At 30.6% G+C, this 18061-nt stretch overlaps 2 protein-coding genes and 1 long non-coding RNA gene across 6 annotated transcripts in view; 2 read left to right on the top strand and 1 right to left on the bottom strand.

Moving 5' to 3' along the window:
* The window catches only part of LOC124956371 (serine/threonine-protein kinase N), a 71931-nt gene that overhangs the window by 48577 nt on the left and 5293 nt on the right, over positions 1–18061 (top strand). For 2 of the 4 annotated variants that reach the window (XM_047512092.1, XM_047512094.1), the window contains 10 exons: positions 312–415; positions 3522–3732; positions 4950–5104; positions 14001–14252; positions 14765–14915; positions 15003–15090; positions 15173–15528; positions 15614–15852; positions 16837–17004; positions 17813–18061. The exon at positions 17813–18061 is cut by the window's right edge and continues 69 nt beyond it. In XM_047512092.1, coding sequence (XP_047368048.1) covers positions 312–415; positions 3522–3732; positions 4950–5104; positions 14001–14252; positions 14765–14915; positions 15003–15090; positions 15173–15528; positions 15614–15852; positions 16837–17004; positions 17813–18061 — 1973 coding nt within the window. The remainder of the gene's footprint in view (positions 1–311; positions 416–3521; positions 3733–4949; positions 5105–14000; positions 14253–14764; positions 14916–15002; positions 15091–15172; positions 15529–15613; positions 15853–16836; positions 17005–17812) is intronic. The other 2 variants (XM_047512093.1, XM_047512095.1) reach the window with 2 other exon arrangements.
* LOC124956374 lies at positions 4714–8875 on the bottom strand. The gene is made up of 3 exons (XR_007103223.1): positions 8371–8875; positions 5779–5874; positions 4714–5062 (listed from the first exon to the last, which is right to left on the bottom strand). It is a non-coding gene; the product is annotated as an uncharacterized LOC124956374 (long non-coding RNA).
* Positions 5155–13330, top strand: LOC124956372 (myb-like protein P). Its single transcript, XM_047512096.1, has 2 exons — positions 5155–11526; positions 11715–13330. The coding sequence occupies exons 1-2, from the start codon at positions 10444–10446 to the stop codon at positions 13128–13130; spliced, it is 2499 nt and encodes an 832-aa protein (XP_047368052.1). The 5' UTR covers positions 5155–10443; the 3' UTR covers positions 13131–13330.

The following is an 18061-nucleotide window of genomic DNA, read 5'->3' as shown; positions in this document are numbered from 1 at the left end:
TCGTAAAGTACGTGTTATATAGGGTAAATCAAAAGTTCTCAAATGATTTTAAAAAGTCAATTGCTCTTTTCCGAAGACATTTTTTTTTAGATTAATTTTAACGATAATCGATTGGAACATTTATAACCATGATCTATCATAAATATATCCCCTTTAATTTTATATCAAAGCCATGAAAAACACACGAATAAAGGTGTTTAATGTTGATCGCTCGGGTTTTCTATGGGGGTTTAGGGTAGGGCATAACCATAAAAGAATTTCATTACTTGATATTCGTTTCCGTTATGGTACAATGACTATTTTTATTTCAGACACACCTCTGTCACCAATGGGACCTTCGTCACCGAGTCAGGAAGGTCTATTCACAGATCTTCGACTTTTATCCTTGGAAAAGCAGCTTAACATCGAATTGAAAGTAACGAAATTATTATTATTATTACTATTATTTTATTATGTATATATATATTTTTTTTTCTTTCATTTATACATCTTCATATGCCTGATAGGTATAAAGAAATAATAATATTAATAAATAAAAAAAAAAAAAAAAGAAAAAAAAACAAAAAAAAAAAAAAAGAAAGAAAGGGTTACATATTTTGAAGTAATATAAAAAGATTTGTATATATACAGGATGTAACATATATTTTGTAAGATTCTGTATCGGCTATATAGTGTATATAAAAATATTTTTTTTATTCGTAATCTTGTTGAGTTATAAAAGTCAATATAGCTTTTTTTTCCTTTTTTTTTCCTTTTTTTTTTTTTTTTTTTAATGAATTTATAATCAAAGTCGCATTCATTAAAAAAAAAAAAAAAAATAGTTACTGTCTTTTCGATATTTTAAGAATATCGAGATAATCGATATTCTTAATGATTGACCAATTATCCAATTATATATTATAGAATTATATTCATATTCTATTGCAATTCATATTACATGTCATACGAATAGATTATTTACAAATCAATTAATCATATATTTTGTCGAGTTGAAGGTCAATGATTTTGTTTTCGACGTAATTGCCTTCAAAATACAATATTATCTAGTCTGATTAAATTTTTTTTGTCGAATCGTAGTATTAAAAGCATTTATTTCGATACTTAAAACGTCGCTATGATATTCTCGTAAACGATGATGCACTGTAGACAAATTTTTATTGAATACGATTTTTCATTTTTTTTTCATTTTTTCATTTTTTTTTTTTTTTTTTTTTTTTTTTTATTGCGAACGATCGTTACTATTTATAGAAACGTGCGAAAGAAATTGTAAGTGTCCATTTAAAAAGAAATAAAAAATTAAAAAAACAAGAAAAACACGGAATTATATTGACTTTCATAACTCAATAAAGATCACGGATTCAATAATAAAATATATATATATATATATAAAAAAAAAAAAAAGAAAAAAAAGAAAAAGATAAAAAAATAAAAAAATTGTTTACAAGCAATTGTTTACTGACAAGCATTGTCAGCTGACTGATTAATTCGGAGATTGGTGGAAATTTTTATTAATAAAATTTTTATTGTAACTACTATCAATTTTGAGATATTTTATCTCAAACATCTATGGACGGACATCCTGCATATACATACATGTATAAGTACACACACACACACACACACACACACACACATATATATATATATATTCTGTAATTTATTGGTAAGAAACAAATATTGATAAGACATCTCGTAATCTCAGTGTAAATTCCCTCGGGTCAATTCAATGACGGTCATCCTTCTAATTGATTTTCCTTGGTGCTGCGTTAGATGTGATTCAGCGTTGACAATCTTTTTTTTGTCTGCTAATGATAGCCTCTAGTTGCGTCATGAGTCTTTTGAAATAAATCAGCATGATGATGCATGATACCGGGAGTCTTTTAAATCGTCATTATATATATATATACATATATATGATTAATTATTTTGTCGAGCAAAAATAAAATAAAAACAAACAAGACAGGCAATATATATATATATATATAGGAACCATTAACAAGCCAAATTGATTAATTTCATTTTTTGAATTTAAAAAAAAATTTAAATATCAAAGTATTTGAATGGAATCCTCACTTTTTATATTCATAATAAATTTTCTTAATTTTCGTTATTTAAATATCATAAAATGATAAAACTTTTTTTTCACCATCGAATAAAATATAATTTATTTCAATAATAATGATTATTCTAATACTATTCCATCTTATTTATTTTATACGTCATTGAATTCAAATTATACCATGGGATTTGTACAATCTACAATGTTTATTTGAATTTATATTTTAAAGTGAATTTTAAATAGCAATTTATATTATTTCATCATATTTCTCCATTTTTTTGTTGTTGTTGTTTTATATATAATTAATCGATGTGGCAAAGTGAACAGGCTCATGTATATATAAAATTAGGTTTGTCAGAAACAAAGTTGTGTTTTTAGTATCGACAGTATGAATGGTAATGAGAATTGATAAGTCATGACTGACATTGTCAGCGAATTAGGATGGTACGAAGTATCGATCGAATGGCATTCGGCCAATTCTCTCTTTCTCTCTCTCTTTCTCTCTCTCTCTCTCTCTCTCTCTCTCTCTCTCTCTCGTCTACATCAACAAATTTTTAAAACGTTGTGCGCCGGTTAGTTGTCTGTTACATTATAGAAATGTAAAAAGAGGGATTCACCCTGCGTCACAACGTCGTATTCGACCGAGCTAATAGGTTTAGTTGTTAGGATGATAGCATTAGAAAGAATACATAGAAATATTTGGTAAAAGGGATAGTAACGTGGCAGCCTTTGACAGAAGAACAATGAAAATGGCGAAGCGTTTGGTTAAAAAGGTCTGTACTTTTGATATTAATTAATAATTAATTACGTTTACGTAGAGATACAGAGAAAGAGAGAGAGAGAGAGATAAAAAAAAGAAAGAGAGAAAAAGAGATCGTCGTAGGATTTATTCTACGATATATGAATGATATAATTTTTTTTTTTCTTTCTTTCTTTTTTTTTTTTTCTTTTTTTTTTTTTTTTTTTTTTTTTATATATGAATTATAAGCTGTAGAAATTAATTCTAAAGAATATGAATCTCTTCGATATCATTTTTCTCTTACGAGCGTTTAGAAAAGTTATTAGAAGGAGCATGATACCTTTTCTCTATGTAGATTATGTAGAAAATTATTTCCGTCTAAAATAATTAGAGCATATCGATCATCATCATTATCATTATTATCATCGTCATTATTATCATCACCCATAAAACCTCATTTCATGGAACAATTCATTTTTACGAATAATTATATTTATAAACTACTTTTAATATGTATATATACATATACATACATATATACACGTCTGTCTTTGTGTGTGTGTGTGTGTGTGTGTGTGTGTGTGTGTGTGTGTACATATCTTTATCTCTTTTTGTTTAAATATAAATAATTACAGAATTTTATAAATATCTTTTAATTAATTAATTAATTAATAATTTATTTATTTATTAAAGAAATGTTTCTATTATTTATTATCCTCGTAGGTAAAACAGGGCGCGGAAAATATGATACAGAGTTTGACGAGTGGGCACAGAGACAAGAAATTACTTCAGGAAGCTCAGCAGATGCTTGACGATTCCCGCGCTAAAATTGAGTTCCTACGCATGCGCATAATGAAGGTGCGACAGGCACGCCAACAACAACATGCTCGTGGTGACGCGCCACCTCCGAATGGTGAAACAGGAGGCAATAAAGGTACTAATTAATATCATATATATATCATATCATATAATCATAATTAATATCATATATATCATAATCATATATATATATATATATATATATATATATATATATATATATTAGGGAGACCGGAAAGTAATGTCGCTTTTTTAAATTAAATTCAAACGAATAAATTTTTAACAAGTTTTTATTTTTAATCACAATCAAATATCGACATGCGTAGAAACGACATTACTTTCCGGCTCCCTAATATATATATATATATATATATATATATATATATATATATATTTTTTTATTCATCTTTTAATTTTTGTTTATTTACTTTTGATAGACATTTAGCATACATTATAATTATTATTATTAAATATAATATATATATCTAATAGTTCTCTTATCTTACATTCAATACTTTTGCACATATCTATCTAATAATATTCTAATACTTTTATAAGTTGCAAATATAAAAAAAATTAAATTAAATATAAAAGAATAATTTATAACGTATAATAATTAATAAATTATAACTTTTGTTGCAATAATATATAACATAATGTTTATTATTTAATATAGAATAATTTTTATACGTTTTAAATAAAGAAGAAAAAAATGGTTTTTCTTTTCTTATTTTTCTTTTCTTTTTCGAGGGGGGGGGGGGAGGGAAGAAAATAATCAATTTTTTATATTGTTTGTTAATTATTAATTAATAATAGAATTTTCATTAGTATTAAGGATTACTTCTCATCTTAATGAAAGGTTTTAAATTTCTCTTTTATAAAATGATTTCCTAAAATAAGTATACATGGACGCACATACATATTCATAAAACTTTTTAAATAAACTACATATAATAATATATAAACAGTATTATTATTAATTATTTATGTTACAATATATTCTATTATAATATGATTATTATATTTGATTATAATTATTAAATTTTATTATTATATTTATTATACAATAGTTATATATATATATATATGTCTGTGTAATAATAAATTATAATTTATTTATATTATAGCTGAGTTCAATTGCAACAAGATCAATATTTTTAACATTGAATAAATAAATAAAAAATATATATATATATTTTTTTCTATATATACACATATTATATAATATTTTTTTATTATATTATTATAATGTTATTTGATCGTAAAAGAATTATATATTATGATTTATATGTCAGTGTAAACTCAATGATTATTTTGCAATTATTTTTGTAGATAGGTACGAGCCAAGCTTGGAACTTGCTTTGGAGGAACGCGTCGAAGAGCTGCGACATCGGCTAAGAATCGAAGCAGCCGTTGTGGAAGGTGCAAAGAACGTAATACGTCTTCTGCAAAGTGCCAAAGTTGCTGATAAGAAGGCTCTAACAGAGGTATGTATTATTCTCTTGTCATCAATAATTTCAATCATTCGTATGTGGGTAACACACATAATACATAAATATATATATATAGATAGATATATAGATAGATATGTATGTACGTAGAAATATATAAATGAGAAGGAAATTAGATGCTTGTGTATACATATATATATATATATATATATATATATATGTATGTATATACGTGGGGTTCGATGAAAAGCCTTTTGTTATATACGTATATACAAAAGATAGAGAATATCAAAGAGAAACTATCGATTATATGCATATCTCTGTTCGAACGGATGTGAACATGATCGCTAAACTGATGAATAAATTCCTTTCGTGTATTATTATGATATTCAAAAGATTGTTTAGAATTTATTTGATTAAATTTGGAAAATTAAAATAAACTATCGTGAGAGAGAGAGAGAGAGAGTTATGATTTGGTACGGATAGTCACGACCTGTGTGAAGCACAATGATGCACGGCATTTTGTCATACGTCAAATATGTATTGTGTGTTAGAGGGTAGGACATATATTTTGAATGTTATAATATACACGAATGCGTAGCGACGTTGCTATGTCAATGTACAATGCGATATTTTTGTATCATTCCACCGTCGCGACAATATAAAAAAAAAACAAAAAAAAAAAGAAAAATGTATCGTAGAATACATACGTGCAGGACTTCAGCTTCATTTTAATCCATTCGAAACCAATTACTCATCGTCTGTGCAATGCCATTATGAGAGGCTATCTGAGACCGGCTGCACACCTATGTGCAATAATAATGATGAGTAATTTTCAATTATTTTGAATAAAATATTCGTCTAAATAAAATATTAATATATTATTATAATATAAAATAAATTAATTAATAGTATCTGTAAAGTATATAAAAATGTAATTTGTCATTGGTTTTCATTTGTAGTAAATAAAACAAAACGTTTTGTTTAAATTTTCGAAATCTACATTTTTAAGAAATATCATTGCAGAAACCCATATATCTAATTCTATTTTTTAAATCTATCATTAACATCAATAGTATCGCCTTTTATTCATATCTACCTAAACGAAAATTATTATCTTAAACCAGCGGTGTCTGCGTATTCAGAATTTCTTACATGTAAGAAATAATATCTTAAATCTATATTATCTTAAGCGCGGGTTTAGATAATAAATTTTTTCTTTTCTTTAACCTATCTTTATCCGTGAATAAGTAAAAAATTCATTTCCACCACTCTGTGTCTCCTTATCAGTGAAAATCGAGCACCAACGACGACGCGTAACAGTTCAGTCTTACAGAAAATTTTTCGCAGGAATCAGCCGCACAAACGGCGTGCAATCATCTTATGTATGCGAATTGACTTACGAATTGACAGATTTTCATAGTAAACAAGTTTTTTTTTTTTTACTGAAAATGAACAATATAATGAAAAAAAAAAAAAAAAAAAATCTCGATCCTGGGGACCGTGTTCGAAAAAATTCGCGGTCTCGAATGGATTAAAACGTCATAGCCGACGAGATTAATATTGAATTTTTAATTGATGAAATTAAAAAATTATCGCGAATGTTAGGACCGTTAGGATCGTTACGAATTTAGATCGTTAGAATCTTAAGTAAAATAAAAATGATTATTTGTCCGAAAATTTTCGAATAATATTGATGAAAATTATTTAAATATTTGGAATGTTCGTATTCATAATTTATTCCTAGTTGATGCTAAAAATCGATGGGAAAAAAAAACGGTATGATAACGGCAGCAACGCATATCAACATTGCTCGTTTGCGACGTGCACGCAACGTCAATGGTGGACCAACGCTTATCGTGCCGTTTGCATTGGTCCTTATAGTACGTCATATTGACATAAGTAAGCTACTTATGAAATATTTTAATATGATAAATATTTTAATTGGTAACACCGTAGTTGAAATTCAAGAACTTTAGATTTAAATTCCGAACTATCCATGACCCATTTTTTCGTACGCCAATAATTTTGAAATTGGGATGCACCTGTTTTTAGCGAGTCGAATTTGTTAATTGTGTTGACATATACATATATATATATATATAAAATATAGTTATTTGTATATACGATATTAAAATTGGATTTAATTCGTATTTTAAGAGACAGATTTAATCAAATAAGTTAATAATTATTCTAATTTAGATTGAGATACATCGTAAGTCGGTATTAATCGTTAAGTTGAATGAATCATTTAAAAAAAAAAAAAAAAAAAATATTGGATGATGTATCGTCAAAATCTGTCGAAATTTAGGAATTGTACATGTACGCCAGGCTTATTTGAATTAGTATATTATATATTTTTAATCAGTATTTGTAATATCAGTACATAGAATATAAATTGATAGACGTAATTTTCTCACTTAATTATTTATCTCTATTATTTTATTTATTTTACAAAATATTTAATTTTTATTAATTAATAAAAATAACGATCAAATAAATAGAACTGTTAATGAAAGGATTATAAAAGTATAGAGTTCAATAAGGTCTTTTCTATGGTACAACTTGGTTCGTTGAAACTAAATTGCATGCAAAATAAGGAGATCTAAGTTTAAATCCCATGCGCTATTAATTTCGAAAACTGGGATACGTCAGTTAATAGTGAATCGAATCCGTTAATTGTGTTGAGAGATAATTATTAATGGTCGCGTATAACTTCGTATGCGTAGTTAGGCGAGTTATTCGAATATTAAAATTGGATTTAATCCAGGTAATAAGTCGAGTTATTTCTATATCAAAATTAAATTTGAACCATTTAATGAGTCAGATATAATTCGAATAAATTCTTAAAGGTTATTAAAGTACAAAAAATAATATAATTTAAACGATGAAATAACAAACGTCATAATAATAAATCCGAAACATTTAGATATATTAATAATCGAATAACAATCCCACGGTCGGTCGGAATTATTTAGATATTTAAAATTGGATTTAATCCAAGCATATTAATCCCAGATTCGTTAATCCATTAAATTAACGTCATAAAACGGCCGTGCCGTCGTAATTAAATTACAAAAAAAAAAAAAAAAACGTGGACTTAATAAGTACGAGGAAAAAGAGAACTTAATAAGTACGTTGTGTTGACATAATAAATAAATAAATAAATAAATAAATAAATAAATAAATAAAAAAAGAAAAGAAAGCTATTAAAGAATGATTTTTACGTGATGGGATGGTTGGCTGGGGGGGAGGGGATAGAGGTTAGGTCACTCTTAGCCTAATTCGATTGATTCAAGTACCACACTCGAAATTTAACGACTCGGTTCTCTTCCACCTTCTCCATCCATGATACAGTTTTCTTTTTCTTTTATCTTTTTGTTTTTGTTTTTTTTTTGTTTTTTTTTTGTACACACATATACTTGGAGAAACTTCGATCGTTTGTTGGATTATCTGTTACTCGATATACGAACACTTCGTAATAACGAATGAAAGCTTTCGAATGATATGGGTTTCGCGTGAAATCAAAATCGAATAGAAAAAAGAAGTACGTATCTCGCGATAGTTCGTCGTTGACTCTTCGAAGATGTGAACGACAAAAAAGAAAACGAAAATGAAAACGAATACGAATACGAATACGAAGACGAAGAGGAAGAAGACAACGAAAAGACGACGACGACGACGTGGAAGTTAAGGGGCGCGGTGTACTATAAGTCGGTTCTCTTTCTCTTAAAATAGCACGGGCAAATCCTCTGAAATCTCCCTCCTATCCCCTTACTTCTCCTTCTTCTCTTCGTTTCACCCTCCCTCCCTCCCGCCCTCCCTCCTGCCCCCGCTTCTTTTCCCGTGACGCCTTTTCGGGTCGCGCTTAGTTACCATCTTTCGAGGAGAGAACTGGCTCAATCCAGTAGTCGTACCGGAGTAACGCGATAAACGAGAACGACATGTGCAACGATCATCGGGGAAGTAATAGTTCGTGGAAGAGGTATATCATTCCCAGAGGATATAATATAATATCGCGCGATATCGTTCCCAAGCTTGGATAATCGAAAGCCGCGGACTCTTGTTTGACCTCAATCCGAAGACTGACTCTCGCATCCGGCCGGCTTTGTACGCTGCGATTAGCTCCGCAGAAAGAGAGAGAGAAATAGAGAAAGAGAGAGAGAGAGAAATAGAGAGAGAGAGAGAGAGAGAGAGAGAGAGAGAGAGAGAAACTCTCATTTAGAACCGAAAAGACTGAATAGGCCATTTTTGTTCATACTCTTCCAAATCATTACGTCCAGGATAATGTTCAGTTGAGGAAAACAAAAAGAAAATTTACGAGAGAAATAAAGAAAGAGAGAAAGACAAACAGAGAGAGAGAAAGAGAGAGAGATAAAAAGAGTGTGTGTACATTCGTGTCTGTGATATTTACACGCGAATAATTCAAAAATCACACTTCAATAGAAAGTAAAAAGACCCAAAGATCGTACGATTCGAGATATATATTTATGGGCCCGCCAACCGACACACGTCGTTCCAAATTTATATCCTGCTAATTATACGTCGTGTCGTCGCTTTGTCAAATCTCACTTTGTTGTCGTACAAAGTAATAAAATTTTCTTTTGAGAAACCTTTGAACTTAAGACTTTCCTGGCAAGGAAGAGATAGATAAACGGGTAAGGAGAAAGAAAAAAAAAAAAAGTGAAAGAATATTAACCGATCGTTAAGGTTATTCTATCTTGAAAAGCGATACGATACGGGAACGAAATTTCGGAAAATCATTCTTGCGCCAACAAATAATTGTCGGTCGAGCCAATCGCGACCTTCCGACGTATTCTTTGCTTATTGCAAGAACGAAGAAGAAGAAGAATATTTCGTAATAACGATACGAAATAACCAATATACAACACAAACAGTAACCGACATACTGAGAGCAACTGTTAATCCGAAAATAGATATCGTAGAAGCGCAATATCTTGGAAATTTTCCACTTCCTTATACGAATGGCATTGTAAGTGACTTTTCACTTTTATATAAGGAGGAACATCCCTCTCTTTCCCGTCTCCTTACGGTCGCATGATCGACATTGAAATAGCAAAGGAATTGTCTTGATCTTGATACATTGTCTTTCCCCTCTTCCCCCTTTCCTTCAATTTCGCGTGTAATAGTATTATCGTCAAATCCATGAAGAGAAGAGCAACGTTTTCAGAAAAGAGAAACCTTGAAGTTAAGGGTATATCAAAAAGTCGAAAAAATCGTTCCCGGCCTATCGTAACCGTAAGTTCTTCGATAAACGACGACGATGTCCTGCGGTGGATGACAGCTTGGAAAAGGTTGAAGAAGAGGGCGATAGGAGGGGGAGGAGGAGGAGGAGGAGGAGGAGGAAGAGAAGAATGTACGGAGTTAAAAAAGATGAGAACGATCGAGAACGATCGGACAATGTTGGCTCACAAACAGCACCGCCTTGGTTGGTTAGAGCAGAAGTTACAATTCGTCATGGTGGTGCACAAACCATTTCGGATTCTGGACAATCGCCGGTAGGCACCTCGTCAACAACAATGACTGATTCCAACGGTGTAAGAATGATATATCGTTGGAATACTAGCCAACCGAGTTCTAATATTCCATCAACTACTTCCGCATCGACTATTCAATCGATGGGTGGTATTATACCACCAAATTCTTATGGTTTTCAACGTGGTAATATATTGTTCACATCGACACCACCGCCAAGAGGTCAACAATCTGGTAATTCGTTTACAATTCCGCGTCCAGGATCTTCAAGTAAGGATGACACGTGTCCGTCAAGAAATCGTGGATTCATCGATTCAGGATATAACAGCGAACAATTCTCACCCCATTCATATTCGAGTTTACCATCGCGCCGTACTTATCAACAATACAATCGACGTTGCAAAAGTACCTGTAACATCGTTCTCGCTGCTTTTGATCCAAAGAAGAATCTAAATAACGATGAACCTACAACTACGAAATTGTTAACGAAAGAATCATTGAAATCTTCCACGTTAGAAGAGCCAGACGGATCATCCTGGCATTATCATCGAGCGACATCGTCCAATAATAACCATCATCTTCATCATCATCATCATCATCATCATCATCATTTACAACAGCAGCAACAACTTCAGCAACAACAACAGCAGCAGCAACAAAAACAACAACAACAACAACAACAACAACAGCAACAGCATGTCTCCGCTCGTTCACGTTTCAGTACCGTGCCTGAAGTATGCGAAGATTGTTCCGAAGGTACTGCCAGTCCATTTACGACGCATTTCTGTACTCGTGTGTTAGAGAAAACAGCGAGCAAAGTTACGACCATTAGCAAGGATGCTTCTTCTCAAACGACCGATATTGAATCTCGAACTTCGACCATATCGACTACATCGAAAACAGGAAAAGTTAGACGGAAGGCATTGGATATACAATTGGCTGACGAACAAAAGAGGAAAAAGGTAGATACATACATACATACATACATACATACATACATACATACATACATACATACATACATACATACATACATACATACATATATACATATATATATATAATAAAAAAGATCGTACGTAATTAATATTTAATATATAAATAAATTTCATTAACGATTTGTAATCGTACGATATATTTAAAATTTTAGCAAGAGAACTCAAATGTTGGTACGCCGATTGATACTTCGGGACAACTTTCAACGACTACGGATACTGAAAAATCCTTTTCATCTGCCATAGAGGAGAACGCAAAACGTAAATCTCGTACCGTTCACATAGACGTTTATTGCACTGGCTCGGACGATGAATGTAGTACCGATTCAACCGAGGAGGAACGTTCGACAACGGCTATGACCGTCTTCGAGAACGAGGACGTTAAAGTGACGCATAGCCAAGCCGAGGATAACGATTTACCACGTGGATTTAAAGATAATAAAGCTTTTTTAGCGCGAACTGCCGAGAGACGTTGTGAAAGTTTCAAAAATGCACCGATGAGAATGCCTTCGTTGGCCAGCTCGAAGGGTTATGAAAGCGACGATCTATTGAGTTCCCTTTATCCTTCGCAATTTAGTTCTTACAGCGCTCTTAAAGATTTAGATTCTACGCCATGGTCAGCGGCATCGTCGACTTTGGCATTACCATTTATTGACGATTATGATTCAGCTGCTGCGACATCCTCGAAGGATACGTTTTCCGATATAGATTCTATCGTAAATGGTAGTAAACCGACCTTGACTTCCTGCGATAGCTTTGAATATGCTAATTTGTCCGATCGCGAGAGAATAAGAAAAATGGATACAATTTGGGGAGGTAAAAACGATTTAACAGAGGAAAAAAAGAATAAAAATTGGAGATCACCTCAGATAGAACGTAAGCATTTATTGAGGAACAAAAAGATGAGGGAATATTTGGAGAAACATGAAATCGGTTGGTCATCCGACGATACCGCGGGTGGTGAATCGGACGACAGTGGTACCATTGGTTGGATCTTTTTATCTAATAAGGATGATAATACTAATGAGGGATTATCCGAAACTAAAGTTGATAAGGATATCGTTCGTCGTGATAGTACGATTAAGAGGGAAATAATAAATGATAACGTTCTATCGTCTAACGTTGTAAATCGTTCAGAATTAATACGTTCCGATCTTCTTATTCAAGACGATCATTCCGATTCGACAACGCGAAGTGATCTATGCTCACGAATTTATACATTAAGAGAACAGATTGGTCTGTTTGGTTCGAAAAGTCCTTCGCCGCTTCCTTCGAAAGTACCTTCCAGGGTTACTTCACCCTTTATGACATCCCATGGCGAAAGGACCGATCACATCGTTAAAGCATCGATATTTGGTTCGGTTGTTGGTGCCTTTCGAAAACCTGGCCATCATATTGGCCCCGTTAAAAATCCGTCCTGTTCTTGCGAACACTGCAGGCGATACTTCGAGGAAGACGACTCACGTGAACGATCGTGTTCCTTCGGTGAATTTGAGAAACGTTCAACAAGTTCAACCAACACCGAACAGAGAAATATTATTCGACCAGCTCCTACGAGTTATGGACATTGATTCTATGTTCTTTTTTTTTTTTGTAACTTTTTTATTTTCTTTATCTTCCATTTTTCTTTTTATTTATTTATTTATTAATTTATCTCTTTTTTTTTTTCTTTCTTTCTTTCTTTCCGAGCAACGCTTCATCTGAATAATTTTCATTATTTTATATTGGACTTTCGTAGCTCTATGAATGGCTGCGAAATTTTTACTTTTGCACGCTTATTATTATTATTATTATTATTATTATTATTATTATTATTATTATTATTATTGTTATTGTTATTATTATTATTATTATTATTATTATTATTATTATTATTATTATTATTATTATTATTATTAATATTATTATTATTATTATTATTATTATTATTATTATTATTAGATTTATCAATGAATTCAATAATATATATATATATATATATATATATATATATATATATATATATATATATATATATACACGCCTCGTCCTTGTCATCACTTATTATCATATGTGTGTTCCAAATACGTCGTCGCAACGAGGACATAGTTTTCTAATTATCTCTCTAGTTGATGCTATTGTATCGTTAAAGGCTGTCGAACATTCTGCTGATTATAAAGCATTTACATAAGTTAACAATCGTGTAACGTCGATCGTTCTATTAATAAATGTTAACTGTATTGTTGTGTCGATCGTTACTACATACGAATATTGTTTTTATGTGCATATCCATTTCGATGAATTATTTTTTAACGCGTATCATCAATTATCCTTTTCTTTCTTCCCTGTCTATCTATCTATCTATCTATCTATCTATCTATCTATCTATCTTTCTGCAGTTTGTTTCCTCGATTGAAAGATTTAATCGATTAAAAGTATCCTGTGTGTTCGAATTATCCTAGGCACAGGCAAGTCTCGCGGAATCCAGTAGAAAATTGGACTTACTTAGATTATCTCTTGAGCTTAGAAGACAAGAATTACCACCAGACAGTGGTACTGCTGCCCAATTAAAGAGAGAACTAGCAAGTGTACAATCGGCAAGTCCTGTTCCTGTAACTTATACATCGTTACAACCATTTCGTGGCCCATTGGAAGGTAGGGCTACGGTACCTGCATCAGTTTCTAGATGTGCTGCAGTCACAGGCCAATTGGAGGTAAACAATTTCAATGATCAGAATTATTATAATTATTCTGGTATATTAATACATTGTTGACTGGTCATGTCTATACTCCTTTTCCTTTTTTATTTGCACATACATGTAACATATACAATTATTTTTAAGTATACAAATTGTACAAGTCATTGTTTATTGTGTTAGATATAGCGTTTGCTTGATTTTTATATATACATATTTATATATATATATATATATATATATATATATATCACCAATTCTTTGGAATTTGTAATATTTTAATAACGATATTACTTTAATTATGAATATAGCTGGCGAAATGCATTAAATTTTTGCATATAATAGACGGTCAACAATGTTTTAAAATATACCTCTTATATATCTCGGAAAATACAGCAGGGAAAATTTAAAATAGACATTCTTATAAAAATAGTGATTTTAACTGGTTGGTAAGTTTGGTTTCAACATTTGTTAAAATAATCCACTTATCACAAATAATTATATTAATAAATCTCTATATGTATTTATAGGTAAGATTAATGGGATGCCAAGATTTAGCGGAAGAAGTTCCTGGACGTACGAGAAGAGAACATCCTGCCAGTCCTGATTTACGCAGCTTCGTTAAAGGAGTAACAGGACGCAGTTCGAGTAAATCTTATAGCGTGAAAGACGAAACGAGTAGTAAGTTCAAATACATATTTGACTTTATTTATATGATCACTTTGTATTAATTGATCATTACTAATGTTCCTCATATGTGTGTTGCAGATGATATTATGGCGGTTATAAAATTGGATAATCAAACCGTAGCACAAACTAGTTGGCGACCTTGTTCCCAACAGGCTTGGGACCAAAGGTATACATACTATTATATAATCAAAAGAAAATATTCACATTTGATATTTGACGTAAGATTTAAAATGTTATTTTATTTACAGATTTTCTATCGAACTAGATAAATCAAGAGAACTTGAAATAGGCATTTATTGGAAAGATTGGAGATCATTGTGTGCAGTGAAATTTTTACGCCTAGAAGAATTTATCGACGATGTGAGACACGGAATGGCACTTCAATTGGAACCCCAAGGATTATTGTTTGCTGAAATTAAATTTTTAAATCCGATGATATCAAGAAAACCAAAATTGCAACGTCAACGTAAAATATTTAAACAGCAAGTAAAGAATTTCCCACGGGCTAATCAAATGAACATTAATGTTGCTACTTGGGGTAGACTTCTTAAACGTTCTGCACCCTCTTTACATAATACAAGAAATTCTGAAAGTCCACCGTCTGGTATGTCTTTAAAATTTTCAAAATCATTGTGGCGTAAGAGCTTACGATGTGAAAATTAAAAATTACAATTTGATTATCAATTTAGGACCACAACCGCTACAAATTGTTTTTGATACCTCAATAGAAGATAAGCCTGAAACACCTGGAGAATTACCAGATCCAGAAAAAGGAGGCTTAGGTGGTGCTCGACCATTAGGAATGGCAACTTCAACTAGTAGTCCAGTTTTACCACGTCCACCTGAACATCCACCTCCACCACCGCCAACGATTACTAAGAAACCTTCATTGCCAGCACCTCCACCACCACCAAAATTAGATCAGGAGGTGAATTATATTCATTTAAATAAAAGGATATATATTTTTAAACTATTTATAATATAAATATTATCATTGCTGTTTATTTCTTATTTCTTTTTATTATTTTTTGTTTTATTTTTTATTATTATTATTATTTTTTTTTCTTTTTTTTTTTTTTTTTTTTTTTTATAAATATTTCAGTAGCTGCTAATTAATTTAGGCTAGAATAATAATCGAAACTATTATAGCTTCGCTTATAATTTATTTTAGAATATATTTTATACCGTCTTGGTTTTAAATGCTGCAAAAAAAAATATATATATATATAGAGAGAGAGAGTTTTATATTTTCTATAGAAAGTAGTAGGTTATTGGTTTGGGATATTGGTTGTGGGTTTAGATTTTTATGAAAAGAAGTATATATAATAGGATTATTTGATTTTAACTTAATTATAGTTTAATATATTTGTATATAAGAGCACACATATTTTGATAAAGCATGTTCTTATGTAAACGTTAAACACAACCTTTTGTCATATTTATCAAATTTATTGATACAAAATTTTTTTATTATTTATATGCTTCTTATTCAAAAACTAAGGATATTGTACATTCAAATATTTTGTTTATTTTCATGACAATTTACAATTGTATTTTTATGTAATATCTGATTTCTTTTTCTTTTTTTTTCTTTTTTTTCTTTTTCTTCTTTTGATATTTATTTTTAGCTTTACGTAATATTTTGGTGACATTGCTTTGTGTAAAGTCATGAAAAAAGTCAATTGTTAATTATTTTTGTTTTGTTAAGTACAGCGGGACAAAGATCATTGGATTTATATTTCAAATATGTGTTTCGTCTAAGGCAAAAAATTGGCAGCTTGAAAGTTCCCAAATATTTCATATATATCACGTCATTATATTATTCATATAATCTCTATAATGTAGTATTCTTGATTTAAAGCACCTAGCAATATTTAAATTGGCTTTTAGAGTTAAGCAGGTAGTAATGTAGTTACAGAGTGCATTAAGGGAGTTTGATTTCCTGCACAACGAGGAGAAAGGGGGGTCTCAGGGTGCAAATTTGAGGCCCCTTGTGACAGAGCCCCGTCCTGTGCTGATTGCACCACCCTCTCCACGCACACCCTCGCCCCAACCCGTGGTCGAGTTTCCTGAAGATGAGGTATATACCTCTAGTATGCAACATTACTTTATTTCTAAAACTTCAATATTTTCATATTAATACAATCATATCATCTATAATAATTGGTTGAATTTCATGTTGCAATCATAATGATTTTTAAGCGAAAGAAAAAATGATTTTCCAAAGTATCTTTTCAAATCGTTGCAAGACTAACGATTATTTCATAACAAGCATTCTTTTAATTCGTTTATTGCATTTGTTTATCGCACGTGAATATCATGATTTATAGAAGGAAAAAAAAAAAATCAATTCAATACCCAATAATTCCCTATACCTGCTCACAACTATACTTTTAATTTATGCATGATTAATTTGCATGCTCAATTAACGCTACCTTTTATTTCTTTTATTATTCATACATTTTTTCTTTTCATTATATTATCATCACATTATATTATAACGTAATCAAGATTTATTTCGGCAGTGTCTAATTTTTGTTACATGAAAATGTATATGTATATGTGTATACATTATCGTTAATTTATATGTAAACAACATTGCATATTATGTAATATAGCTTGACATGCTTAAATTTGTTATACTTGACGCATTATCAATGTTCATCATATTTTTACATATTTTAAATTAATCAAAAAAAAGAAAAAAATTACAATGTAAATAACATTACATATTATATCTAATGACATAAAAATCACATTAATCGATAAGTTGTATCATCTGTAATAGTTTATTGTTAATTTGTATTAATTTTGTGTTATAAATAATAGAAGATAAAGGTGAAATGTCACGTTTAACAAGAGTTTCATTAAAATTTATGGGATTACAGGTTGTCTACGAATTACCAGTTAGGCCTCTACAATATAGAGATAGTGCATATGAATCTAGAAGACATTCTCAGCTCACTGGCATGACATTGGACAACTTTAGATTACTTTCTGTTCTTGGTAGAGGTCATTTTGGAAAAGTTATCTTATCGCAATACAGGAATACAGGAGAATATTTTGCTATTAAGGCATTAAAGAAAGGTGATATTATAGCAAGAGACGAAGTGGAATCATTGCTTTCTGAAAAGAGA

This window comes from Vespa velutina, chromosome 21 (assembly GCF_912470025.1).
Source record: "Vespa velutina chromosome 21, iVesVel2.1, whole genome shotgun sequence".
Classification (NCBI taxonomy): domain Eukaryota; kingdom Metazoa; phylum Arthropoda; class Insecta; order Hymenoptera; family Vespidae; genus Vespa; species Vespa velutina.
Note: the sequence above shows the minus strand (reverse complement) of the source record. Positions and strands in the feature narration are given on the sequence as shown.